This window comes from Pyricularia pennisetigena (genome assembly GCF_004337985.1).
Source record: "Pyricularia pennisetigena strain Br36 chromosome 4 map unlocalized Pyricularia_pennisetigena_Br36_Scf_6, whole genome shotgun sequence".
Lineage (NCBI taxonomy): Eukaryota > Fungi > Ascomycota > Sordariomycetes > Magnaporthales > Pyriculariaceae > Pyricularia > Pyricularia pennisetigena.
In genome coordinates this window covers 324,552-350,123 of record NW_021940918.1, presented here as the reverse complement: position 1 = coordinate 350,123, position 25,572 = coordinate 324,552, and the positions used below count along the sequence as shown (strand labels likewise).

The 25,572-nt window shown below is 51.3% G+C and overlaps 9 protein-coding genes across 9 annotated transcripts; 7 read left to right on the top strand and 2 right to left on the bottom strand.

Annotated features, from left to right (window-relative positions):
• Positions 1 to 1,058: 1,058 nt before the first annotated feature.
• PpBr36_05678 (uncharacterized protein) lies at positions 1,059 to 1,782 on the top strand (the record flags this gene model as incomplete). Its single annotated transcript, XM_029892831.1, has 2 exons — positions 1,059 to 1,123; positions 1,524 to 1,782. The coding sequence occupies 2 exons, from the start codon at positions 1,059 to 1,061 to the stop codon at positions 1,780 to 1,782; spliced, it is 324 nt and encodes a 107-aa protein (XP_029746299.1).
• On the bottom strand, positions 1,244 to 1,778 carry PpBr36_05679 (uncharacterized protein; the record flags this gene model as incomplete). Its single annotated transcript, XM_029892832.1, has 3 exons — positions 1,244 to 1,278; positions 1,362 to 1,457; positions 1,571 to 1,778. Coding segments are annotated over 3 exons (339 nt in total), but the record flags the coding sequence as incomplete, so codon positions are not given.
• A 694-nt stretch (positions 1,783 to 2,476) lies between the features above and the next one.
• On the top strand, positions 2,477 to 4,003 carry PpBr36_05677 (uncharacterized protein; the record flags this gene model as incomplete). The annotated part of the gene is made up of 2 exons (XM_029892830.1): positions 2,477 to 3,352; positions 3,422 to 4,003. The coding sequence occupies 2 exons, from the start codon at positions 2,477 to 2,479 to the stop codon at positions 4,001 to 4,003; spliced, it is 1,458 nt and encodes a 485-aa protein (XP_029745730.1).
• A 2,570-nt stretch (positions 4,004 to 6,573) lies between these two features.
• On the top strand, positions 6,574 to 8,667 carry PpBr36_05676 (uncharacterized protein; the record flags this gene model as incomplete). The annotated part of the gene is made up of 4 exons (XM_029892829.1): positions 6,574 to 7,629; positions 7,698 to 7,847; positions 7,926 to 8,207; positions 8,497 to 8,667. The coding sequence occupies 4 exons, from the start codon at positions 6,574 to 6,576 to the stop codon at positions 8,665 to 8,667; spliced, it is 1,659 nt and encodes a 552-aa protein (XP_029745729.1).
• Positions 8,668 to 10,452: 1,785 nt separating this feature from the next.
• Positions 10,453 to 15,364, top strand: PpBr36_05675 (uncharacterized protein; the record flags this gene model as incomplete). The annotated part of the gene is made up of 6 exons (XM_029892828.1): positions 10,453 to 11,082; positions 11,162 to 12,217; positions 12,289 to 12,742; positions 12,838 to 13,180; positions 14,079 to 14,507; positions 14,581 to 15,364. 6 exons carry the CDS (start codon positions 10,453 to 10,455, stop codon positions 15,362 to 15,364), a joined length of 3,696 nt encoding a protein of 1,231 aa, XP_029746305.1.
• A 1,555-nt stretch (positions 15,365 to 16,919) lies between these two features.
• Positions 16,920 to 18,204, top strand: PpBr36_05674 (uncharacterized protein; the record flags this gene model as incomplete). The annotated part of the gene is made up of 3 exons (XM_029892827.1): positions 16,920 to 17,064; positions 17,298 to 18,091; positions 18,169 to 18,204. The coding sequence occupies 3 exons, from the start codon at positions 16,920 to 16,922 to the stop codon at positions 18,202 to 18,204; spliced, it is 975 nt and encodes a 324-aa protein (XP_029746304.1).
• A 534-nt stretch (positions 18,205 to 18,738) lies between these two features.
• Positions 18,739 to 20,028, bottom strand: PpBr36_05673 (uncharacterized protein; the record flags this gene model as incomplete). The annotated part of the gene is made up of 3 exons (XM_029892826.1): positions 18,739 to 18,752; positions 18,819 to 19,697; positions 19,776 to 20,028. The coding sequence occupies 3 exons, from the start codon at positions 20,026 to 20,028 to the stop codon at positions 18,739 to 18,741; spliced, it is 1,146 nt and encodes a 381-aa protein (XP_029745726.1).
• A 1,078-nt stretch (positions 20,029 to 21,106) lies between these two features.
• On the top strand, positions 21,107 to 21,982 carry PpBr36_05672 (uncharacterized protein; the record flags this gene model as incomplete). The annotated part of the gene is made up of 1 exon (XM_029892825.1): positions 21,107 to 21,982. One exon carries the CDS (start codon positions 21,107 to 21,109, stop codon positions 21,980 to 21,982), a length of 876 nt encoding a protein of 291 aa, XP_029745725.1.
• Positions 21,983 to 23,385: 1,403 nt separating this feature from the next.
• PpBr36_05671 (uncharacterized protein) lies at positions 23,386 to 24,476 on the top strand (the record flags this gene model as incomplete). Its single annotated transcript, XM_029892824.1, has 4 exons — positions 23,386 to 23,579; positions 23,661 to 24,064; positions 24,145 to 24,376; positions 24,443 to 24,476. 4 exons carry the CDS (start codon positions 23,386 to 23,388, stop codon positions 24,474 to 24,476), a joined length of 864 nt encoding a protein of 287 aa, XP_029745728.1.
• Positions 24,477 to 25,572: the final 1,096 nt, after the last annotated feature.

The window sequence follows — 25,572 nt, the reverse complement described above, 5'->3', positions numbered from 1 at the left end:
GAAAAAAAAAAAACTCCCCACGCAAGGCAAGACTAGGAATATCCTTAAACCCAATCTTAGGCAACTATCGTATCTGATCGTGGTGGGTTTATACGCAAAGGGAGGGAGTCGTTGGGAGACCTTGGCGACAGTAATCACGGACCAATAGGTATTAATGACGACGCGTATTTGTGTGGCAGTGCTCACTATGACTGGTTAGACGCGCAACTAGAACAGCGTCACTATCGTCGTTTTCAACGTGATGCTAATGAGGGTGAAGATAACAATTTCTGTACTGAGACAGATGAATGAGAGATATGTTCATCCCATGATTCCAAGGGTCTGTTGCCAACATTGGATGCCTGCAAGCCACGGTGGGTAGCCTTTATTTACTCAAGCCAAGCGATGACGCAAAGATGCTTCTTCTGGCAAATCAAATCAGGGACCTGACAATCGTTAAGCTGTTAGGGTCGCCTGTGCGTACCGATTTCATTGCTTGTGGTACTGTACGTATCAGCACAGTACAGTAATTAATGCATACGGACTGTAGTTGGCTGTGGTTGTCGCTAACCCCCCCGCAACGTGGGGTGGACATTAGGAGCCATAGCGGTTCTCCAACGAATAATGAGCGCGAGACAACTGGTGAGAAAGCCAGTACAAAACACACGAACACCCACTTCCAACAGCACAGCACCGGATTGGTAGTGCTCTATTGGGACCGTTTACCCGAGCTATATTTGACACCTTGACACATAGTTGAGGTATATAATGCAGGACTGGTATGGTATATAGGTAAGTAGAAATATTGGCATGAGCCAGACCAGGAATTCGCTTCAAGCAATTGGGCGCTGTTCACCTGCTAAGGAGGCAGACGGTTCACATCATGAATATCCACTCCTACCAAAGCCTGTTCCGCCCAAATAAGACGCTTATGTAGACCGAGTATTTTGTACATAATAATTTCGCCGAAAAAAAAAGACCCTAAACAAGACCAAATCGAGTTACCGCAGCTGATGCCCAAAAATGCAAGCCCTGAGATGAATCATTTCTCCCACTGCCTGCCACCGGCATCCAGAAACATGGAAACGAGCATTCTGGACGACATGTCTGGCGTTGCAAACGCCTCCGCCATTGGTGCTGTTCAGTTAACCATCGCAATGCACTTGACGGGTGCCTAGATGTAAGCCCACGCGGCCTCGCTACGAACCCAACCATTGCGTATCTTAACTCCGCCCCCAAACTACCAATCCGATTAGTTGATTCTCTAGCTAGAGAATTTGCGCGTGATCTTGGCGATAACTGGTGATTGTGGTAAGAACCGTAGGTTAGTAGCGTCCCCCAAGCGCATCGTCGAGTAAAAATCATGTTAATCGAGGTCTTACTGTGAAGAGCAACAACGCTGAAAATAAACACCAGAGAAAGCACGAGAACAACGACAGGGTCGACCTTCAGACCGGGCGACTCATCAGTGTAAAGCCCTGTTTTGTATCGCAAAGACTCAGTCAGCATTTCTGTTATCCCCCTATTTCCCATATCATACTCAGAGGCGCCTCGTGTGCGGCAACCACAGCGGCATGGGAAATTAACGTACTCAACATCGTGCTGCTGCTGCCGCCAGCGCCGGCAGCGCGGGTGCTGCTTGGCCGGGCATTAGCGATCTTCTCCTTCTGGTCTGCGGCCGCCCTGCGGCGGATGGCGGTACGGGCACCACCGGGAGGTGTCGGCGACGAGGGACGGTTGACGCTAGCGCCAGTTGCGGCGGCCGGGGCGTTGGCCGGCGAGGAGGCTCTGGGGGAAGACTAGAAAGCAGGATGAGCGCGTTAGGACACTGTCGGAACGAGGTGTTTCTACAAGGGTGCCCGAGGTTGCTGGTGTTGGCACTGCTGCCGTGACTGCAGCAGATCAAGCTTGACTAACCATTTCGATTGATATGTAAGCGGAGATATTAAAGTGAGAGAATATCAAGAAGCGAACAACCAGTGTAACGGCGGAGTAGTATGGAGGTTGTTGAGATGAATGCCTAGAAAGGACGTCGCGTACTTTGCCGTCGGATAGGATTGATCAATTAATCCGCAGAATTGAGGACACGATTGAACCTACTACCCCTTGGTACGTACCTTTTCCAAGGCCCTCGGTAGCTCGATTAATTCGGCGCGATGGAGTGTCCCCACTTAATAAAGACCCACTCTGTAAATGCGATTTCACCGCCCGGGTGAAAAAGTCCCTTTGCGACTATCATAGCCCCCTCCCCCGCCAAAATGTTGACGGCAGAAAAATAGTCAACCCTCCTGAATGCGCCTTGATTTGTATCCAGTGAGGATTGCTTTTTTTCGTCTTCTATATGGTCCAAGAATCTGATGTTTAGTCATAAAACTTGACTTCATTTCTGGATTGACATCACGAGCACAAATTCTATTTGAGGCTTCGAGTCTTACATATCCTTGCCCTCAATTCTACTTGTCTCTTGTTCGCAACCGAACAGTCTCTACCAGACAAAATGCCCGACTATGACAGTTACCAGACCCCGCTGGGTATGAGATACGCCAGCCGGGAGATGCTCACACTGTTCTCCCCTCGAAGCCGCAACAACACCTGGCGGAAACTCTGGATCCATCTCGCTGAGGCCGAACACGAACTTGGCCTGCCCCAAGTTACCCAGGAAAAGATTGATGAGCTGAAGGCCCACGCCCATGTAACAGACGAGGCCTTTGAGGTGATCAAGGCTGAGGAGAAGATCCGTCGCCATGATGTCATGGCTGCGGTCCACGCATACGGAAAGGAAGCTCCAGGAGCGGCCGGTATCATCCATCTGGGTGCCACATCGTGCTATGTGACTGACAACGCAGAGCTCATCTTCATCAAGAAGGGTCTTGAGCTGCTTCTGCCCAAGTTGGCCAAGGTCATCAGCAATCTCCAAAAGTTCGCCCTCAAGTATAAGGACCTCCCGACTCTCGGCTACACTCACCTTCAGCCAGCTCAGCTCATCACAGTGGGCAAGCGGGTGTGCCAATGGATCCAAGAGCTAGTCATGGATCTGGAGGATATAGAGCACGTTCTCTCAGCCCTCAAGTTGCGCGGTATCCAAGGAACGACGGGAACCAAAGCATCCTTCATGGAGCTCTTCCAGGGAGATGAGGTGAAAGTCAACAAGCTCAATGAAATACTTTGCAAGAAGCTCGGCTTCCAGGGTGTCTATGACATCTCGACGCAGACTTACACCAGGAAGGTCGACCTGCGTGTCGCAAACGCACTTTCTGCTTTTGGCGCCACGGCCGAGCGCATCAGCCTGGACATCAGGCATCTGGCCAACTGGAAGGAGATTGAGGAGCCTTTCGAGGCGGGCCAGATCGGATCATCAGCAATGGCGTACAAGGTAAGCAAGCATATCTGCCCGTATGCGTATTTTCGCCGATGGAAGCAGTGCTAACATAGCTGTCTGCAGAGGAACCCAATGCGCAGCGAACGCATCACCAGTCTCGGGCGCAAACTTTCCACGCTATCTGTCAACTTCACCAAGACTTTCGAGGTGCAGATGATGGAGCGCACACTGGACGACTCAGCCATCCGTCGCATTGACATTCCCGAGATGTTCCTCCTCGCCGACGCTATTCTGATCTCGCTCGACAACGTGACCGACGGCCTGGTTGTCTACCCTGCCACTGTCCGCAGCCGTGTTATGCAGGAGCTTCCATTCATGGCAACCGAGAACATCATCATGAAGATGGTTGCACAAGGCGCATCGCGACAGGAATGCCACGAAGAGATCAGGGTCTTGTCTCATCAAGCGTCGCACGCGGTCAAGATGGAGGGCAAGAGCAACGATCTGCTGGAGAGGATCAAGAACACCGAGTATTTCAAGCCTGTGCATGCCGAGCTTGATGCCATGCTCGACCCTGCACTTTTCACTGGCTGCTCGCAATCTATTGTCGAGCGGTATTGTGGTCCTGACGGAACTGTGGAGAAGGCGTTGGCACCCTACAAAGAACATATAGCATCTGCAGCCACTGCGGAGCTTTCTGTATAGGCTTTAGGAATGATAGACGGTTGTATATAGTCTGTAAAAAATAAAAAAAATAAAAAAATTAAAAAAAAGGCGAGGCTGGGCAGAGTGAATGATTCAAGTCAAGTAGATGATAAATGATGTCCTAAGCAGGAACTTTGACTGATGAGATATGGTCAAAAGTACCCAGCCATCACTTTTTTGAATGCAATCCGATGATGATTCAACAGAGTGAGGAGTCGTTGCCAATTTTTGGAGAAAAGCGGAGTTCAGTAACCAGGTGGACCCGTGCAGCAGCATCCCATCTGATTGATGATTGGAGAATCCTGATCCTGGTCTGAACAGCGCGCGGCGGCAAAACTTGAGACTAAGGCGCCAATCAACGCGAGTCGCAGAGTAAATGCCAAGGGAAGTGGAGCCTGCCCGCACCTTTGTACTGCATGCATGGACCAATTCTACTTTTTATTCTCACTGAATTGGCTGCGGCCCCTTTCAATCACATTTGTACCTAGCCGCTGGGACATTTTCCTCGTACCCCTGACAGTCCAGGTCCTGTCCTTGTTCGGCTGGCCCACCCCTTACCAACGTCCTGTACTGCTCCTTTCGTAGATGCCTGTGGACTGAGGGTTGTTACTTTGTGAAGTTATGAATGAATGCTCGGAGGTTGGATGATGGGGATATTTTTTTGTCGACGGGTTTTTCCGCCTCCAAGTTTGCAGCGTCGCTAAGATCGACCAGGAAAGCAAATGGGCGCCCCTCCACAAAAAGCCAATCGAAAGCCATCCGTTTACGGGTAGGACACTACCGTACTACAACAGTTCCAAGCCCAGCGCCATTGCCCGTGCTAATAAATAGGTAGCGATTGGGCGCAGACCGCGTAGCGTAGGAGAACAGCCAGCCAGTGGGACCGGGTAGAGATGAGTGGAGTCTAGGTTTGGTGATGATTTTGGCAGGCGCCGTGACTAGGGGCCGGCTTGCACAAAGATGAATAAACGGCGAACCAAGCTTGGTTTTTTTATTTATTTTATTTTTCAGTTACGTGGATGATTCAGTCTAGACCCAAATGAGCACACACGAGCACGGTTCAGTTGTCTCAATGTACCCTTTATCTGGGTGAGTTAGAATAGGAAAAGGAGCAAAAGGTATCTCGGGTAGGTTAATGTAAAGTCCCCCTCCCAACGTACTGAATGCGAGTAAAGTACGCAAGTATGGCACCGTGGGTGCCTGGTGGGTGGGCACTTCGTCGGGGCTCACAGCGGCGACGGGCCGGATTTTCTGTACAGTAGGGTCATCGCTGCAAGCCGTCGCTCGGAGGAGGGGAGACTCAATGCATAACGACCCTAATTCCGCGTCGTTTTCGTTAAGTGTTACCATGTTGGTTGAGCGGGGTGTGCTAACAGCAGTGACCTCGTCATATCCCGCTGCTTGTCTGCCAGCCGTCAGCTTGGGTAGCTACTCCTACCTACCCAGATTAGCACACCTAGATTAATTTCACTGCAAACCCACTCACACCATAGATTTGATGGATTCCATCCCACCCCAGACCGCAAAGTGAGAATCCCCAGTCCAGGGCCCCTTCTCCTGTTGTGTCCTGGTTCCCTGGGCTTAACAAATAAAGTCGAGTGCGGCATCATCTCGCTTGTCAATCTTGAGCTCTCGCAATTCAGCAGGCGGCCAGCACAGAATCTTCAGCCTTCTCCTCTTCAAACTTTCATCCAACGGGATACCCTACCATTCTACAATTGAATTTGGGTTTTTTTTTTTGTTTTTTTTTTTTTCTTCTCTTTCCCCCCCGCCCGTTCTGTACTGCTCCTTTTTTAGATTCAGTATCTCAATTTTGCATCGCAAATCCCTCCCGCCGGGTCCCCCATCTCTCCTCTTCCCGTGCATCAGCCACTACAGAGACAGGCGCTGGGCCAGCTAGCCCCCAACCTGCCTGTCTGTGTGATCCCCGTCCGAGGTCTCGAATCGACTTTCAATTCTCCACCCAATCTCCTTTTGCCAATCTCTCAACAGCACAACCTGACTGCAGCCCATCGCTCACCCGTCCATATCGTGCGTCGTTTCGAACTGCAGAACTCGCCCCCCGAGTCTTTTCTTCTTCGTCGATTTTGCGAGCTGCCGATTGTCACTTTTCGAGGCCTGCGACACCCCAGCTACCTGCCAAAAGGGTACGGGAGTAGTCGACACGGGGTGCGTGCGGCTCGCAATTCTATTCTTTGTTTTATTTTACTTTTCTTCTTTTCTTGTTCCTGGCTCCCAGGGTCATAGGGGTCTCTTGAGCCTTGTTACATCTGAGGTGAGTGAACCCAACTGTGCGCGTCGTGACGCATCACAAAGACGCGCCTGTGCATGTCAGGGTCAAGTCCCTTCGATCGCTAGCTTCCTGCCTTGTTTCCAATATGTGTGCGCTCGCTCCGTGACACTTGGCCAGACGTCCGCGCGCAGCTGCATGTCGGCCTTGCTGCAGCCTGCAACCCGACTTCTGAGGACACTCAACAGTCGGCGTCAGCCCAATAGTTACTCGTTACCGACAAGATTTACATGACGTTCGGACGGCCTCTAACATGTCATCGACGTCTCTAGGACCAACCATGTCTCGCGACGCAGACGTACAAGCACATTCGACGGCACACGGCTCAAAGGAGAAGGAGACTCTCGCTCCTGAGGACGGTGGGAGCGCAAGGAAGGGTCGTGGGCTCCTGAACGTACCGTCTAGGTCATCATCGCAAAGGATGCAGCCCTCTTCCACATCGACCGGCCTCGGCGGAGCGGCGGCCGGCGAATCCCGGGACAGTGTGGACGGGCATTCAAAAGAGTCAAAGGGAAGCCAGTTTGGTCGCAGGCGGAGAGGAAGCGCGTCGAGCAACCACTCAGGAGTCGCCAACAGTCAAACAAACACGCCGGCGAACTCGCAGCCCAGCTCGCCGTCTCCACAGTCTCAGAAACGCAAGAAGGGTGGTCTGTTGTCACTTTTTGGATGCTGCGGCGTCCCGGACAGCGCTAACGCTCTAGAGAATGGTGACCACCCGCTTCCAAACCACAAGGTTGACAAGATTCCCAACCGGCCAGCTACTGCCAGTCGGAGGACGGCAACCCCCTCAGACCAGGCGACTCCGACGAAGACTTTGTACGAGAAGGAACAGACGCAGCCGACCCAAAGTACATCCGACTCGTCAAGAACCAAACGTGTCTCTGCATCAACAACAAATCAAGACCAGTCTACGGTGGGAGAGCGCGAAAGCGAGTCGAAGCAGCAGCCATTGGTTGGAAGTGGCGGTCCTGTTGTCACAGTCCAGCCGCCTCAGGTACCGGGAATTCCCGAATCTTCTGCCCAACAGCCCCTGCCACCTTCCAAGGACAGAGACGGAGATGTCGAAATGCAGGACGAAGGTGCTTCCCAGGGCGCCGTCGCACAACAAAGCGTCGAAGCTCCTGAGCAAAAACTCCCGCCGCCTCCACCTGGACCGATACCCGGCTCGAACGCAGCAGAGGATCCCGTTCCGAGTCCTGACAATGCCCTGATCCCAGCGGCTGTTCCCGAGCCACCAGAGCAAAAGTATCTACTGCCACCTATTCAGCCCAGGTTTAAGGGCAAGAAGTGCTTAGTTTTGGATCTTGACGAGACGCTTGTTCATAGTTCTTTCAAGGTACGACGAGATTTCCACCACGGTAATGGCATAAGCGCAACATTTATACTGACATAACTACGATATAGATCCTTCACCAGGCCGATTTCACGATACCAGTCGAAATAGAAGGCAATTATCACAATGTTTACGTGATCAAGCGTCCAGGAGTGGACCAGTTCATGAAGCGCGTGGGCGAGCTTTACGAGGTTGTCGTATTTACTGCATCAGTTTCAAAGGTTAGTAAAAACTGGCAAGGCCTGACGAAGTTTTTATTTCGTGAGTGCATGCGCTGACAGGTCTTGTTCAATCAACAGTATGGCGATCCTCTTCTGGACCAGCTTGACATCCACAATGTCGTGCACCATAGACTTTTCCGCGAGAGCTGTTACAACCACCAGGGCAACTACGTCAAGGATCTATCTCAAGTTGGAAGGGATCTCAAGGACACAATCATCATCGACAACTCGCCCACATCTTATATTTTCCACCCTCAACATGCCGTACCGATCAGCAGTTGGTTCTCGGACGCACACGATAACGAGCTCCTCGATTTGATACCCGTCTTGGAAGATCTGGCAGGGTCCAACGTTCAGGACGTCAGCCTAGTCTTGGATGTCACACTCTGATACCATTTCTTTTTTCATTTGTTCATTAACCCTCTTGACTTAAAAACAACTCTATTTTATTCTCTGTTTTAAAACACTCACTGTCAACTCAACCCTCTCCTTATTATTATTCATCTGTTTGCCCCTTTTCCTATACCTTTTTTCTCTTTTGCAGCAGACCTCAGAACTTGTTCCCATCATAGCGGAAGGCGTTTGAAACGAAATTTTGCCGATTGCTGTAGATGCTCTACTGTTTAATATCCTATACATATTACGACAGCTTTTGGAGCGTGTCCGGCGAACTCGAAGGGGTAGAGCGGAAGGGACAGAAAAACCGGGAGTTGGAGGGGTGCCTCGAGGACTTTGTTTTCGCGCTGCCTCAGAGCAGAGTTGGTGGCCGACGCTGTGCGCTCGCCTTCGCTTCCACTTTACTTCAATCCAGGTTGGATGAGGGCTAGGGACTGAGCGTCGCTCTGAGCTGTATGGGTTCTTCTTCTTTTTCTTTTTCTTTTCTTCTTTTCGCGGTGGTCACAGAAACAGCACCCAGGGACATCAGCTTCTCCAGTCTTATCTTCTTCCCCGCCTATCGATTATTCTTCCCTTGAAACAAATACAAGTTAGACTCTTGCCCTGTGTTCAATTTGGGAAGTCTTCTCTCGCCCTGCCTGCGGGGTTGTCTTGTCAGGGAGCAAATTTCAGCTTCTTGTAATCTCTTTATTCCTTTGCTTTGTGTACTTCAAGCTCTTTACCTCCTTTTTTTTCCCCCTTTTTGGTTGTTTTCATTTCTTGATCTTATTTGCAGTTTAGTCTATCGGCACATCTCCTTACCTCCAATTGATTCCCTACACTGGAAGGGCAAGGGAGGAAGAAGTAAAAAGGAGAGGAAAAGAAGAGATTACAGAACATACAAGCATCCAAAGATCAGAGTTTATGCCTTCCTGAAATTTTTACTTGGGTAATCGTTTGCAAAACGTCAAAGATTTAGGTACCTATTTGCATGGCAAAGCATTTTGGGACAAAGACGGTATTTCTTCTCTTTTTTTTCTTTCTTTTTTTTTTTCTGATATAATCGAAATTTCTTTTGTAGGTTTATACCACTGAGTACATGTTTGGAATTGAGGCGGGAGCATCCTTTTGTTGAGTCTGTTTTGCAATGGTGATCGTTGAACAATTATTGGTGCACCTTTTTTTACCAATCCCCCCAGAAGATGTGTTTTGTAGTTATCAGCAACTCAGATGTGGCTTCGGTTACCAGTTTATTCATCACGAAAAGATACTCCTATGGTGGTTGCTATTGGTGAATACGCTTCCCATAGAAGATTAGATGGAAGGGATGGACGAAAAGAAGGCTGCCGCCACGTGATTTCTATTCCTGGACCGAGCCAGGACAACAGGGACTTGGCGAAGCAGTGACAAAAGGAGCAAGGTGCGCCCTGGCGTAATGTGTGGGGGCGGGCCTGGGGCGGCTGCAAGCACCGGGGTCACGTCCCGCTGTGCATGGGATTTTGACCCGAGGCAAAGCTGGCTTTGGTAGGCAAGCAAGGTAGGTTGGTGGGTTAGGAAAGCCACTGACGGAGCTCGCGTCACATGCCAGAGATGCCGGATGTTTTACTCCCAAATAATTACAATTCGGCTTGGGCGGATTTCGAAAGCAATTGGACAAAAGCGATCTCGGGTAGCTCCCTACCTACCTATTTCGAACGTGCCAACGCTCAGAAAAAAAATAGAAATATTGTTCCACGTGGGTAGTCTTCGGTTCCGAGCAAAAAAAAAAAAAAAAAAAAAAGCACAAAGGGCGAACTGCACAGTCAACGGCTTATCCCAGCAAGCCCAGTTATGCCGAGCGGCCAGATACCGCTTTGCTGGATCACCGTGCTCCGATAGTCAATCAATGTTCGGATGAGCGTAGCTGGGGAATTGAGCGACTCAAGCAAAGGTGCTGCTGCTGATCTAGCTACCTAGCTCTAGTCTAGTCTACTCTTGTCAACCGTTCTGCTCATCTCACATTGTCTTTTTTTTCCCCTCTTGAATCCGACGACAGGCTTAAATCAGCATCATCAATACAACAACACGCAAAGACGCAACGCAGCACAAACATAGACACAACTGTCATAGAATCAAGCATACGTCGGCGACGACAGCGAACGGATCAGACACACCCGGAATTTCCTTACAACCACTCTATGGACTGCTAGCACCATCACCAAAGGCGCATACACATATACACATTCCCCGGATGGCGGCACAATCAACCCTCCGCCACTCGGCGGCCGAGGCAGCCATCGCCGCCTTCCTCGACAAGTACACAGAGCTGATCAGCACTCGCCTACGCAAGACATCACGCACGACCAGGTTGCTGGGGACTCTGGCCCTCGCCGCTTCAATCGTACTCGCCGGCGCGGGCGGCAGGCGATGGTGGAGACGGCGGCGCCAGGAGCGCGAGACGGGCCGCAAGCTCGTCCGCACCAACAGTTGGCTGTCGAACAAGGACGGATCGCGCACAATATACGTCCCCTACAAGGACGGCACGTCAAAGGTGGTCATCCAGCGCACCAAGCCCTTAACGTTTGAGGCACACAGGAGGCTTTTTTTGAACCCGCCCAGGGTCTCGGGCCTGGCCGATGGCTCTGTCCCGGCTGCCCAGACCAAGCCCGGTCTGAACTTGGCCTTCCTCCACCAGTTTCTGAGCCTCATGAGCATCATGATCCCGCGCTGGTCCAGCAAGGAGGCCGGTCTCCTGGTCAGCCATGCCATGTTTCTGATGCTGCGGACGTATCTGTCGCTGATCGTTGCGCGCCTCGACGGTGAGATTGTGAGGGATCTGGTTGCTGGAAATGGAAAACAGTTCCTCTGGGGGATCGTCAAGGTACGTCTTTCATCCCACGTGCGCATGCCCTTGCACCACTCGATGTCATATGAACTGACCGCGCATGCTCGACACATAGTGGTGCGGGCTGGGAGGCTTTGCGTCATACACAAATGCCATGATCAAGTTCCTCGAGTCAAAGGTCTCGATTGCATTCCGGACGAGGTTAACCCGGTACATTCATGATTTATATCTGAACGACAACCTCAACTACTACAAACTACCCAACCTTGACGGCGGAGTGGGCCATGGCGCAGATCAGTACATCACACAGGATCTCACATTGTTCTGCGCAGCTGCGGCAAATCTTTACTCGTCACTAGGAAAGCCGCTTGTCGACATTTGTCTCTTCAACTACCAACTCTACCGCTCGTTAGGTCCCGTTGCCCTGACGGGTCTGTTGAGCAACTACTTCCTGACGGCCACGATTCTACGCAAGCTGTCGCCGCCTTTTGGTAAGCTCAAGGCCGTCGAGGGTCGCAAGGAGGGCGACTTTAGGACCCTGCACGCACGGCTTATTGCCAATGCCGAGGAGATTGCCTTTTATGGTGGCGCCGACATGGAAAAGCACTTCCTTAACCGCGAGTTCAAGTCGCTCAAGAACTGGATGGAGGGCATCTACATGCTCAAGATCAAGTACAACATCCTCGAGGACTTTATCCTCAAGTACAGCTGGTCCGCTTACGGCTACCTGTTGTCGTCCCTGCCCGTCTTCCTTCCCGCGTGGGGTGGTCTTGGCGGCGCGGCCGAGATGGCTGCCGGCGGCGAGGAAGGGCACAGGGAGCGCGGGCGCATGGGTGCCTTTATCACCAACAAGCGCCTCATGTTGTCGCTGGCTGACGCCGGCGGCAGGATGATGTACTCGATCAAGGACCTCTCGGAGCTTGCTGGCTACACGAGCAGGGTCTACAGCCTGATCTCGACACTGCACCGCGTGCACGCCAACGCCTACTACCCACGCGGCCGCATCAACGAGCTGTACTCGCTATCGGACGTTCAGGGAACCATGCAAAAGGGCTTCGATGGCGTGCGTCTCGAGCACGTCCCTGTTGTCGCACCTGCGTTGTGGCCGCAGGGTGGCGAGGAACTCATCGAGTCTCTGTCACTTGTTGTGAGGCGCGGAGAACACTTGCTGGTATGTTTTGAAATTGAACTACTCACTTTGCATGTACAAATGATATAGTGAACACTAACAAAAACACACAGATCTCCGGAGCCAACGGTGTTGGCAAGTCGGCCATCTCGCGCATCCTGGCCGGGCTCTGGCCCGTCTACCGCGGTTTGGTCAGCCGGCCGAAGAACACGGGCGAGGACGGCATCATGTTCCTCCCGCAGCGGCCGTACCTGTCCATCGGAACCCTCCGCGATCAGGTCATCTACCCGGATGGCGAGGTCGACATGCGCAGCAAGGGCAGGAACGAGGCGCATCTGAAGCGCGTCCTCGACGAGGCCAAGCTGGGATACCTCCCCGACCGCGAAGGCGGATGGGACACGCGCAAGGAGTGGAAGGACGTCTTGTCTGGTGGCGAGAAGCAGCGCGTCGGCTTCGCCCGGCTGCTGTACCACGAGCCGCAGTATGCCTTTATCGACGAGGGTACCAGCGCCGTCTCGAACGATGTCGAGGGCTATCTCTACGAGATGTGCAAGGAGAAGGGAATAAGTAAGTCTCTTATCTTGTGACTAAGGGATAGAGATAATTTGCTGTTTGCTAATATTTGCTCCCCCCCTTTTTTTTTCTTCTTCTTTTTCGCACAGCACTTGTGACTATTTCCACCAGGGCGTCACTCAAGAAGTATCACACCTTTAACCTTGTGCTCGGTCTCGGCGACAATGGCGACGAGTGGACGCTCGAACGCATCGGCACTGAGCGCGAGAAGATGAACGTGGAGAGGGAACTGCACGAGCTGCGGGAACGACTCGAGCAGGTCGAGGAGTGGAAGCAACGCCACCAGGAGGTGGAGCAGGAGCTGGCCCGCGTCTGGGTCGATGGTGGTGACGTCTTGAGCCCACCGCCGTACGTACAAGGGGAGGAGAAGCAGCCCGCGGAGACGGAGAAGACGAGCAGCGACGATGGATTGTCGTCATCTGGCGTGCAGGTGTAAAGGGGTTGTCGAGGGGGTATGAGAAAGTGGACTTGGGGACGCGCTAGGGGCGAGTTGTTTGTATGTCTGTGTTGCTGCCGTTGCTACCAGTTTATTACTTTTAAACTTGTACATGCATATCTGGGCTGACAAGAATAGATTATTATTACCATGGCAGATTTTTTTGATTTTTTTTCTCCCTCTTCTTTTTTGTCCTGACTTCGTTTTTTTTTTTTTTTTTTTTTTTTTTTTTTGGCTGTTGCCAAGGGATGCGCTCGGGTGTTCCCTTGCGCCTCTTAGCGTTCGTCGTTTATGCACTTCAACCCCCCAAGGGCTGATGGAGCAACGGGCATATACCACTAGCGGCTCGCTTTGGCACTGGCCTTATTTTCATCGGTCATCTCCAAGTGATCCCAAGGCTGAATTGAACATTGTACCAAGATCTGATATAAGCCCAAGTTGCTTTTGCTTTTTCTTTTTCTTCTTGTTATTCCCTGGGGGGGGGGAAGGGGTCAATGTGGAAACAAGGTAAAGAAAAAAAAAAAGGTAGCCCATAACTAATCCAAATGATCAAGTACCGGATCTCCAATGTGGTAGAACCTTTGCGTGTCTGTGTCCAACTGTAGAGCATATGCCAGAGTAGGGTTCTTTTTGGGCATTGACTTGCGATAAGAGTCCGACGGGTGCCTCCCTTCTGTTTTTTTCTCCATCCTTCAATCCCTCTCCCAGCGCCTGAGCTTTTGTTTTTCTGTCGGAGAACGTCTGTGTAAGTATTCCTTCTTTTGTTCCCTTTCAGTTCTCTCACAGCGTCTGGCTTTTCCGGTCAGACGAAGGGGGCTGTGAGGAAAAGAGAAATAAAGGGACAAAGACACAGAGAATCCTGACACACAAGCTCGCAGTTATGTTCCCGCACAGGATCGTCACCACGCTGCCGAGCCTGCTGCCCATAATCTACGAGCAAGACGACGTGGTGCCGCCTGCGATCCCGCGGCTTGTTACGCCGACCATCCCGCCGAGGTCGTATCGCCGAGGCGGCGCAGAGGTAGACGGTTTGTGGTTCGACGGCAACGCCTTTGCCGCCATCGCCGACTACTTGGACAACCAAAAGCAAGGGCTGCTGTCGCCCGACTACGCGAGATCGGTCTACTCGGCCAAGTCGAACTACGGCGGCGTCATCATGGACGAGGCCCCGCCTCCCCGGCCCTACGAGGACTACGCCGACGAGCCGCCGAGGGTGCGGTTCCTGGACAGATGGGGCTGGAAGAAGTTGTTGTTTGCAGTGGTTGGCTTCATCTTGTTCTTATTGGTGTTAGGCTTGGGAACTGGTTTGGGGTTGCGCAATAGGTGAGTGCTTTTCTTTCCCCCCCTGTAAAGGTTGATAAAACAGCCCCCCCTGACAGGTAGTTCCTTCTACCAGGACTTCCACGACAGCAGGTCAACAAGGCGGGGGCCAGTCTTCTGGACTTCCGCCCAGCGCTTCACCTACATCTGCCCCTAGGCCTTCGCAGTCGCCACAGCCATCGCCCCCAGCGACTACACCTCCGAAACGATTTCCGGCAGGGACGTACAGCTTCACGGCGGCGTTGATGTCGGTCCAGAGCAGCTGCACGTCAGACCCGGCCGTGTTCGGCTGCTATCCCTTCACTACGTACAGCTCATCCACGGTCAGCCAGTCGGCGGCGACGTTCGAGTGGACCATCGAGCCGGCCGCCACCGACGGCGGCAGTAGCAGCAGCTCGTCCTACCAGCTGTCGTCGGCGGCAGGTAGCGTGAGCAACGCGACTTTGTTGCCGCAGTTCTCCAACCTGCCCATGACGCTCCTCGAGGCCGACACGGACACGGAGCGGTACACGTTCAACCTGACCATTGCCAAGGAGTACGTCGTGCCCAGCGGCACGCCCACGGTGCTGCCCGGCACGGCCGACTGTTGGTACAACAGCACCGTCGTCACAGTGGAGCTTTGGACGCGGCAGAGGGCGACCTACCCGTCGAATATCACGGATGTGCCGTTGCCTAATAACGGCGGAACCGGGTCGGCAACGGCGGCAGTCTCGCCTTGGCCGTACAAGTTCGCCATGAGTCAGGTCCAAGGTGCCAGCCAAAGCGTGCCCGAGTGCCGCAATTCTGAGGGGAAAGTGCTCGGGCCGACGATTAACGGAGTGGGCGATTGCAAATGTTCATACAAGAATTTTGATAATTGATCGGCGGCAGTGATTGTAATTAATAGTAGATAATAGCCAACATAGCGAGCCTTTTTTTTTCTGGTTGTGTTCCTAGTTTGTTCCTATTGCTTTGGTGAATGCAATGTCGATATCAAATTCGACAGAGAAGCAACCGCAACTGGGACTGGGACGGGGACCCGTCGGGGGGTGGGGGTGCCGACCATCGGCACCGGAGTGGAATCCATTTATGTCATTAGCGGAGCCCAGGCGCGGAACTTCCCCACGAGACAAGATAGTCTAAGGTTCTCTGTAGCTCCTTGTTTTTTTTTTTTTTGTTGGCGGTTTTTATTCCTTTGGCTGGCCCCTCCGCTTGGATAAACGTTTTACCCCTCTGCTTTTTGCCTATATTTCACCAACCCGCGTGGTCAAACGCGGCGAGACTTGCACCCGCTGAAGCGTCTCGTGACGTGCAATGGCTCGCTTTCTTCTTCGGGCTCTCTTTATCTCTCACGTTCGTCTTGGTAGGTAGAGAGGGGCGAAAGGCTGTTCGGGATCCCACACTAGATAGAGCCGCGTGGCACCACAGGCGCAGGTTTGCATTATTAGCCGGATGTCGTACAGTGCATGGAAGAAAATGTGGGGGGGTGAGGATTCTCTTGGAGAGGGTCTGTAAAATAGCCTAAAAAGCAACAAAAAACTCGGCGGCTGAAGTAGAGTAAAGTGGTCGACGATTCAACTGCCGCGGAGTGTCGTTGCGGGGCGGAAATTCAACCGTAAACAAAGAAAGGCCCGACAGCATTTTACGGTAGCAGGGTGCAAACCGAGATGCACATGGGACCGTAAAAATCTGTGGCTTATCTATTATGTATGATGACATTTATTCCAGGGTGAAGTTACAAAGGAGATGGATGTGTCTTCTCTCTTCTCTATGCAGATGATTACCGGCAAGCTACCTCAGCTACGTACTGTACCTACTTTGTATCGGGAAACTGAACAAATCAAAAAAGAAGAAAAAAGCCTCCAGTGGGTAGTGGGGTCCCTTGACGGCCCTGGTATAATTTCTAATTGGTGCGCCTGGCCTTCATCACCCTTGGGCTGGGCTGCATTTCTTTGGTGATGAGTGGCACTGCAGATTGCGGAGCCAAGATTTACTTACATATTGCTGCTATAAGCATTGGTTAGTCTAGTCCCAATACAATCAGTAATACCCAGTAAAACGTCAGTCGGGATGGGCAACGCAACCCACATGGATCATTGTACAGTATCGGCGACCCTAACTATTTGCAGATAGTGTTGAGGCGAGAATCCAGGACTGCTGAGTGTCATGTCTGTATAAATCCCGCGCGCCCTCCTTCCTCATGGTTGGAAAGGAACGCGACCTGCTTGTCTAGCATTGCTCCTTCCTTGACGACAACATTGCTGCCTATATTCCTTTATCTCAGGTGTATTATCTATCTATCTGCCTGGCGAAGTGAGTATAATAAGCCCTGCCCCATTCCTACGTCATTCTTTCTCAATACTTACTTGCGACCCGTGCCAGATCTGTTTTCTTGACTTGTAAAAACCGGGTTCATACCCCAGAAACCTAGCAATCATGGCGTCGCCAACGATCAAGCTGAACAACGGCCTAGACATGCCGCAGGTCGGATTTGGTCTTTGGAAGGTCGAGAACAGCGTCTGCGCCGACGTCGTCTACAACGCCATCAAGGCTGGATACCGTCTGTTCGACGGTGCCTGTGGTGAGTGCGCCAAACGCGAAAACCCCTTCCCCCCAAAACTTTGCCTCTCGGTGATACATGCCCCATTACCCCGCAGTGTGGACTTGTGATTGTCCGGGAATACATAATGGAGGTGTGGTACAAGCTACCCCTTGCCTCCCTTCCCCATCGACCCCTCAATGCCTAGATCCTCTGCTTATCCAATCCTCCTTGAGGGCAATTCACTAATCTTGGGCGCTTTCACAAACCCACAGACTACGGCAATGAAGTCGAGTGCGGCCAAGGCGTTAAGCGCGCGATCGACGAGGGTCTCGTCAAGCGCGAGGACCTCTTCATCGTCTCCAAGCTCTGGAACACTTTCCATGACGGCGAGCGCGTTGAGCCCATAGTCAAGAAGCAGCTCGCCGACTGGGGTATCGACTACTTCGACCTGTACCTGATCCACTTCCCCGTGGCCCTCGAGTACGTCGACCCTTCGGTCCGCTACCCGCCGGGCTGGCACTACGACGACGCTGGCAAGGAGATTCGCCCCAGCAAAGCTAGCATCCAGGAGACGTGGACCGCCATGGAGAAGCTCGTCGACGCCGGCTTGAGCAAGTCCATTGGCGTCAGCAACTTCCAGGCCCAGCTGCTGTATGACATGCTCCGCTACGCCCGCATCCCGCCCGCCACTCTACAGATCGAGCACCACCCCTACCTGGTCCAGCAGAGGCTCATCGACGCCTGCAAGACCGAGGGCATCGCCGTCACCGCATACTCTTCCTTTGGCCCCGCCAGTTTCAAGGAGTTTAACATGGAGCACGCCGAGGCCCTGACCCCGCTGCTCGAGGAGCCCACCATTGTCAAGCTTGCCGAGAAGTATGGCAAGGACCCCGGTCAGGTTCTCCTGCGCTGGGCTACCCAGCGTGGCCTTGCCGTCATTCCCAAATCGTCGCGCGAAAAGACCATGAAGAGCAACTTTGAAGTTGTCGGCTGGGACATGGACGACTCCGATATCAAGACCATCTCGGCACTGGACAAGGGCATCCGCTTCAACCAGCCCGCAAATGTGAGTATAGTTGCCTGTCTGCTCTTCAGCCATGCCCCCCTCCCCCTACTCCCGCTGACCAAAATCTTTCCGTACAGTACTTCCCCACCGACAAGCTCTGGATCTTTGGTTAGATGCACAAAACAAAGCGCGAAACTATCCGAGTCCCACAGTCTTAGGGTAGCTTTGCATTGTGGTTGTTGAGATCATTGTCGCCAAGATACCTGGAACACACTGAGTATTTCCATGCAGACTTTGGCCATACGTTCATAGCATCAACCGAAAGCTTGTTAAAAGTAAAACCGCCGTCATGACGCCCATAGCTGCATCATGAAATGCAAAACGTGTCAAAGGGAACAAACGTCACGGCACTATACGGCATGGTGATGACATGTTGTGCCGAAACCTGTTTTGAGGTATGAAAAGCCAGTAGGCCCCTGAATGAACAACCCGGGCTAGCAATGTGACTTCGGAAGGTATCGCGTGACAGACACAGCTGAAACAGTATTCACTGGGCTGTCGTCGTCTATTCGTATATCATCCGTCGGCTCAAACATGAAACTGCCGAGACTGAGTCTTGGAGAAAAAAAAAAAAAAAAAAAAAAAAAAAAAAAAAAGTGATACAAAGGGGTAATATGTACTGTGAAGAGGATGGATAAAAAAAGATATCAACGAACAAAAGCTAGACGTCAAAAGTTAGCCAGTGCGCAAAAGTTTTGAAGGAGCGCTGTAAAGACAAAAGACTTACTGGCATCAATCTGCTTCACTTGCGGCAATGCCAGCCGTACTTTGTTCCTGTATAGAGCCGGAGCCCGTAGCTGCAGCGGATTGCCTTCTAAGTAGACCGTTTCGAGATTCTCCTTGTCCTTGAGCTCCTTCTCCACCTCAGCAAAGTCGCCTATCTGGTTATAGCTGGCCCAAAAGTCGGTCAATTCCTTCAGCGGCCCGAGGCCCTTCAGACTGGAGATCTGGTTGTTTGAAACATCCAGAACCTTGAGGTTTATGTTGTGCTCCAGTCCCTCCAGAGATGTCAGGGCATTGTGTGTTATGTATAGCTCCTCGAGCGTAGGAACGTCCCTCAAAGGCGAAAGATCCCGGATTCGATTGGATTGTATGCTCAGAAGACGGAGCTTCGGGAGCCCAGCCAGTCCAGTCAGCTCCGTGATCTTGTTCTTTGCTACGTAGAGCTCCTGAAGCTCCTTGAGCGAATCGAGATTCTGCATCTCACGGATCCGGTTCGATCCGAGCTCCAGCATGCGCAGCTTGTTCAACCCCTCGAGGTTCTCAATTGTCCTGATCTTATTGGCGACGAAAAACAGATCAGTGAGCTCCGTCAAGTGGTTGACATTCTCGATGCGTTTGATCTTGTTGAAGCTCAGGTCCAGCCATGTGAGGGCCTTCAACTCGCCCAGCCCCTTGATGTGTGTTATGAGATTGTCGTATAGGTCGAGCTCTTGTAGAGTATCTGCCAGGCAGGCAAGTCCATCGATTTCTTGTATGATATTTTGACGCAGGCAGAGGCTGACAACTTGCTTAAAACGGTCGAGTTTGAGGCTTGGAATGCTGCGGATGCGAGAGTGCGTGGCGTTGAGTTCCTCCGTATCTAATGGTTCACCGTCGAGAAGATCTGTCGCGAGTTTGCAGTCATGTCAGCGGGATTCTCGGGTATTCTAGTGTAATCGAACCGGAGAGGAGACGGTGCTACCTTCATCGGCCGGGATCACATCGCCCGGGTTGACGTTTTCATCATCAGAGTACTCGGCATCTGACAACGCTTCGGGGTTCGTGACGACAGCGTTCTTTGGAAACCTGAGCTTCCCGTCCCATCCCTTGCTGTCCCGAATGCCCGGACTGGGCTGGTCCTCCAACTTGTGTTCCATTTCGCCGTCTTTTGACTCTGCAAGTTCAACACGACCCTGCTTCTGTGGCCCGTGGTCCTCGGGAAGAGGATCGGACATTTTGGCAGTCTGAGGGTGTTGTATCTCTGGTGTCTCTTTGCGGATGTGGTAAGGTATGAAATCGAGCAAGTGTCAGGAGTTGTTTGGGATCACACAACTCGCAGTGCCACGGTGATGACGTGTGAGTGTTGGGGCTTGGAGAAACGCGTCCGCGCGGAGTGTGTGTGTATGGGTGGGTGGGTGTGGATGACTTCAGCGCGGGGTAAAATCGTATCTGTTTCAGCCCTGCGAAATGAGCCAAGAGACGTTCTCTAATGCTAAACTTTGATCAAGATGCAGGGATAGAGCTCCGGCGAGGTTTGTTGTTTGTAGATGTGTTGCGGAAATTTTGTTGAGACGGCAGGTTCTACCAGTAAAATCCAAACAGTCGAGTTAGTTGCACATGCACATGTCAAAATGTCATCCGAAATGAGAAGCAAGGCCGAGTAAGTATCGACACAACACCCACATGTTCAACACGAGGCAGCCAGCAAACAAGTCGTTGCTTGCTTGGAGCATGTATATCATATACTGTTTTGATACTGTGAGGGGTCCCGCTCATCTGCATTACCGTATGTCGCCTAATTACCTACCTACCAACCTAATAGGTATTTTTTAGCCCTACTCACCCTGCACCCAATCGCATTATATACTTGAGCTTACTTGTACCGCATCTTCTTTTTGGAAACGTTTAAGTTTCAAGTCTCTTTTTTTATTTTAACATGCATCCATCGATTCCCGCATAATTTTTAAACAACCGCTTTCGGCTGACTGCTGCTACAGCTAAATGCACAAACAGCTAAATTGCTTCTTGCTTGTACGAGCCCACCAAATAACCCCAAAGAGGAGATTCTCATTGTGGTCAAGAAATCATGGGAACCTAGTCTTCCATTCAGCTCCGTGCTGCAGGCCCCGGCAGGATTATCGGCTTGGGCTCCGTGCCCAATCGGGCGCTTCGCAGCTAGTTCTCGTCCGGCCCCTTCACTCGTGGGCAATTATACTGCCTCCCGTGGTCTTCACGGGGTTGCTGGCCGCTCTCTGGATATGGAAATGCCTTATGATGATAATATTCCAGGATAAGATTATCTTTATGCCCGGAATGCCTCCTGGTGCGCGTAGAGAAGAGATACGGGACTACTCAAAGCAATGCGCGGGCATCCCGTGGGACGAGGTGCACATCCACTCGGACGATGGTACAAAGCTGGTACTTGCCGTTGCCTTTCCTCCCTGCCGGACCGATGCGGCCAGACCAGAAAAGCACGTGTATGTGCTTTATATGCAAGGGAATGCAGCCTCGACCCCGCCACGCCTCCCAGCCCTCTCGGCAGTACTCCAACAGATTCGAAATGCATCCGGAGACCAAGCACTGATCACAATGGTCGCTGTCGGCTATCGGGGCTTTTGGAAATCACAAGGTCGCGCAACCGAGAGGGGCATCAACGACGACACCCTGACGGCCGTACGATGGGTTGTGGATCTTCACACCAAGAATCATGGTACCACCAAGGAAAGACCAGTTGTGATTCTTTGGGGACAAAGCATCGGCGCTGGGTTCGCTACCAATTTGGCTTCCAGGCTGATAACAAGCACTGGGAGGGAAAGCACAGCAAGAGTTGACTCGCTCATCCTCGAGACCCCATTCACATCCATACGAGCCATGCTTGAAGCATTGTACCCGCAAAAATGGTTGCCTTATCGTCATCTCTGGCCATTCTTGCGTACTCACCTTGACAGCTGTGCTAACATGGAAAAAATCGCCACACGCAAGAGCATGCAAATTCAAATGGTGGTGGCCGAAAAGGATGAATTGGTCCCGCGCCACCAGGCTGAGGCATTGCGACAGCGCTGTGAAAGTCTTGGTATCTCACTCAAGTACCACGTTGTCCGTGGGGCTTACCACAATGAAGCAAGCTATCGGAATGACGGTCGTCGAGCGATAGCGGATTTTGTGTTGGAACAGTCAAAGAGAAATTGACCTCCGAGATGTGACAGGGGCTCGTTGGTTTAGCACCAGGGGGTGGCAAACAAAGCTTGGGGGCGAACAAAGAGTATAGGGTTGTACCAAATGGACTCTCTATCTTTGCAGTCGGCAGTGTCCACTCCCGCTGCCGTGGTAAAGTCTCATTCACAGTGGAACCTGATGCAAGCGACGGCGGCCGGGGGTGCAGTGTGGAAGGGGCGTGAAGATGTGTTCCGGACTTAACATGGAGCTCTTTTTTAATTACCAAAAGATGGTTATTTGCGAGCGCTGCAAGTCTTATTTTGAGACTTGAAAAAAATCCAGCCAATGCCGAATTATTTGGCTTTTTCTGTCAAAAAGGAGACCTGACAGAAGCAATATTTTCACTAAGTATTGCTCTTTTGAGCGGCGAAAAAAAAAAAAAAAAAAAAAAAAAAAAAAAAAAAAAAAGAGGGAGGCAGAGCGACAAGAAGCAAAAGAAATTAAAGCATCGCGCAGATGTTCGTGAAGCAGGCAACAAGCATGTTGGTTGTGCAATCGTTGTTCGCCAGGGGTTAGTCCCCTCCCTGTCTGGAACAGCTCCGCACCCTTCCAGCAACCCAGTGCGCAAACACATCAAAGTTCGAAAGGGAGAAGCAATTCCTCTTTGGTCAAACCAAACAGCCCCGATCAACGGTCATGAACAGCTGCGCTATGACTGGGCCGTGGTTGCCATGTTTGCCTTCTTTTGGTCATTCACATCAAGGATGACTGAATGGCATAGAGTTTAAAGATCCCAAAGCTAACTATGGCCAAGGGAGGAGCTAGGTAGACAAGAAACTTGACCTAGCCTAGCCGGGGAGGGCTGTGCGAGGACGTTCCTTGCTTCTTATTTACCTTGAGTTAAGCCCGGCCATGCCACATGTGGGTCTCTTTAGGCATCACGACCAATGATAGTGCTGGATGATTGTCCAAGTCCTCACGTGAATTGGCGACCCTGTCGTGTTTCGGAGGGGCACTCATTTACGCGTCCAACCAAATTATCTACAACTTAACGTGACGGTGCTTTGTAGCCTTGTTCACCCGAGGTACTTTCCTCCCCCTAGGTGTCATCTGTGCATTATGATTATGAGCAGGCTACTTAACAGTCCTGCGCCGCTCACTCTTGTCCCAAGCCTTTTTTTTTCCTCCATTCAGAGAACGAGTCGGAGCCTCAGGACGGTTTTGTTCAAGTGACGCCGCCCATACCCTCCAATATTATCGCCTTTGTATTTATCTGCCTGCTTCTGTTCTTTGCTGTTTGTCTTTTTTGGGTTGCTCTGGTGTCTTATTTGCCAGATTAGCTTTCTGTTTGAGAAAGAGATTTTTTTGGAATATCATTTGAAACGACTTAATAACGAAACTACTCTTCGCCCTTAATCCCATCACACCAATCCAACATGTTCTCGTCACGGTTTAACCAGCCTCAACCCTCGAGCAAGATGAGCTTTTCAAAAAGCCATCGAGCCAGTAAATCCAGCTCGTCATTCAGCAAGGAGTCTGGCATTTCGAAGCGTCGGCACGATTCCCATCGCGAATCTCGACGACGACCAACAACGGCGACGACGAGCACTACTACAGGCGATGAATCTCCGTAAGCTGGCCAAGTTTTTCCGGCTCTTTGCTTTTATATACGTGGTTAGGATCACGCTGCTAACAATTAAGTAAATGCCAGGAACTTGACATCTGCCATCGTTACTCTGGTTGTCGGTGAAGAGCAGCGTATCTTCGCTGCCCACGAACATGTTCTCTCGCACTCGGTGTACTTTGAGGCTGCGCTTCGTGACCAGTTCATGGACGCCTCATCAAAGCGGATCTCTATCCCAGATGAAGAACCCGAGATCTTCTCGTCTGTTCTCGAGTACTTGTACAAGGGCGATTACTACCCACGTCTTGTACACAACAAGCGCAAGAACTCCTGGGAGCTTGAGCCTACGACGGATGACGGGCGTGCCGATTCGACAGTACTTCATCGTGGACCTGAAGGCGACCTCCTGAAGGACACCGTCATCTATTGTGCTGCGCATCGCTATGGGCTGGACGAGCTGAAGCGGGTAGCGTTGAGGAAACAGGGTTTACGTAAGTGATTCAACCAACCTTTACCCTGTCGTTCTTCAGTTGTATCGTTCCTGTCTCCCCTAACCACATGTTTCTATCAGAATCTGGTATTCAATGCAGCACCATCCTGGCATCGGCTCGCTACGCATATGCCAACACGCCTGACACGGATTCCAAGCTCCGTGCGCACTATTTGGCCCTCATCATACGCAGCCGCAGCACCTTTAAGAAGAGCGGAACGATGCAGATGGAGATGTACAATGGCGGCACTCCCCTTTTCTTCGATCTCTTCGTCGCTTTGTGCAACCACGTCGACGATGTCAGCACGGCACAGTAAGTTTCTTCTACCTTCGTGCCGCAGTCTGACTTCTTGACCAACTTCTAACTGTAGATGATCAGGACAACTCCTCGCAGCAACCGTCACTTCTTTTAGCTGGTTCGCCACGTCATATGGCAGCTTGTCGCTGCTATACTGGACGCTTCTTATGCTCTTACAGTCCCTTCTTCGCTGGGGAAAGATTCGCGACACAAGAAAGGGAAAAGAACAAGAAACCCCCTTACAAAAACAAAACGACTTGCCAGTATCTCATGGAGGCAAACACTAATGATTTAACGCCTCTTTCTCTCCGCTTTTCTCCAGCCTGACATTTTCTCCGGGAAATGACGAAAAGACTTGCCAATCTCATCAACTCACCTTCTCGCACAACAACATACTCATGGCGTTTCGGAGTTGACATGACTTGCGCCAGGGGAACGGGTGCCTTCTGTATCCCCTTGGTTTTTGGTCTTTTTTGATTGCTATGCTATTCTTTGTTGCTTGTTGATTTCTCAGTTTTCACTGTACCAACAAGGTTTTCTTTTTCTTTTTTTCTTTTTTTCTTTTTTTGCAAAACTTGTGGATTTACGATCGCCCTCGATCCGACCTTGAACTCTTTGCTGTTTTTATTTCACAATATCCTGGCTCTTTTATCGAGTTTGTATTTCTATTACACTGATATTTTGAACTCTGTTTGTTTTTGAAGAGAGTGTGGCCACACAATTTGATTCGGCAACCCACGATAGACCACCGGCAAAATAGCCAGAAAAAAAGAATGGAAATGAGCTGTAAAACATTTTAATCTTGACGTTCGTTTCGATATCTGTGTAGCAAAGAGGTTTGGGGACGATAATTCACAGCTCATTTCTCGCCCGCATTCGCACGTTTTCCAATGAGCAAATCACAAGAAATTACTTCGTTCTGTTACGGAGAGACGGAACTCCCAGTGCGCGCAAAAGAACCAATATCATAGACGTCCGGCTTACTACGAATGATAAATCGGGCCTACCAGACGACCCGTTCCCAATGCAGTCTATCTCTATCCCGCTCCGCGAGCAGCAAGCAAATCTTATCGCAAATGCGCTTTGCCAAGTCGAGCAAAAGCTTGGTCCTGCGTTGATCGCACTACAAGACCAAACCAGGGTGTCATACAGAATGACTCACAGTAGGAGACTTGGGTTCCCCTAAATTAAAGTAAAAAAGATGGTTGACG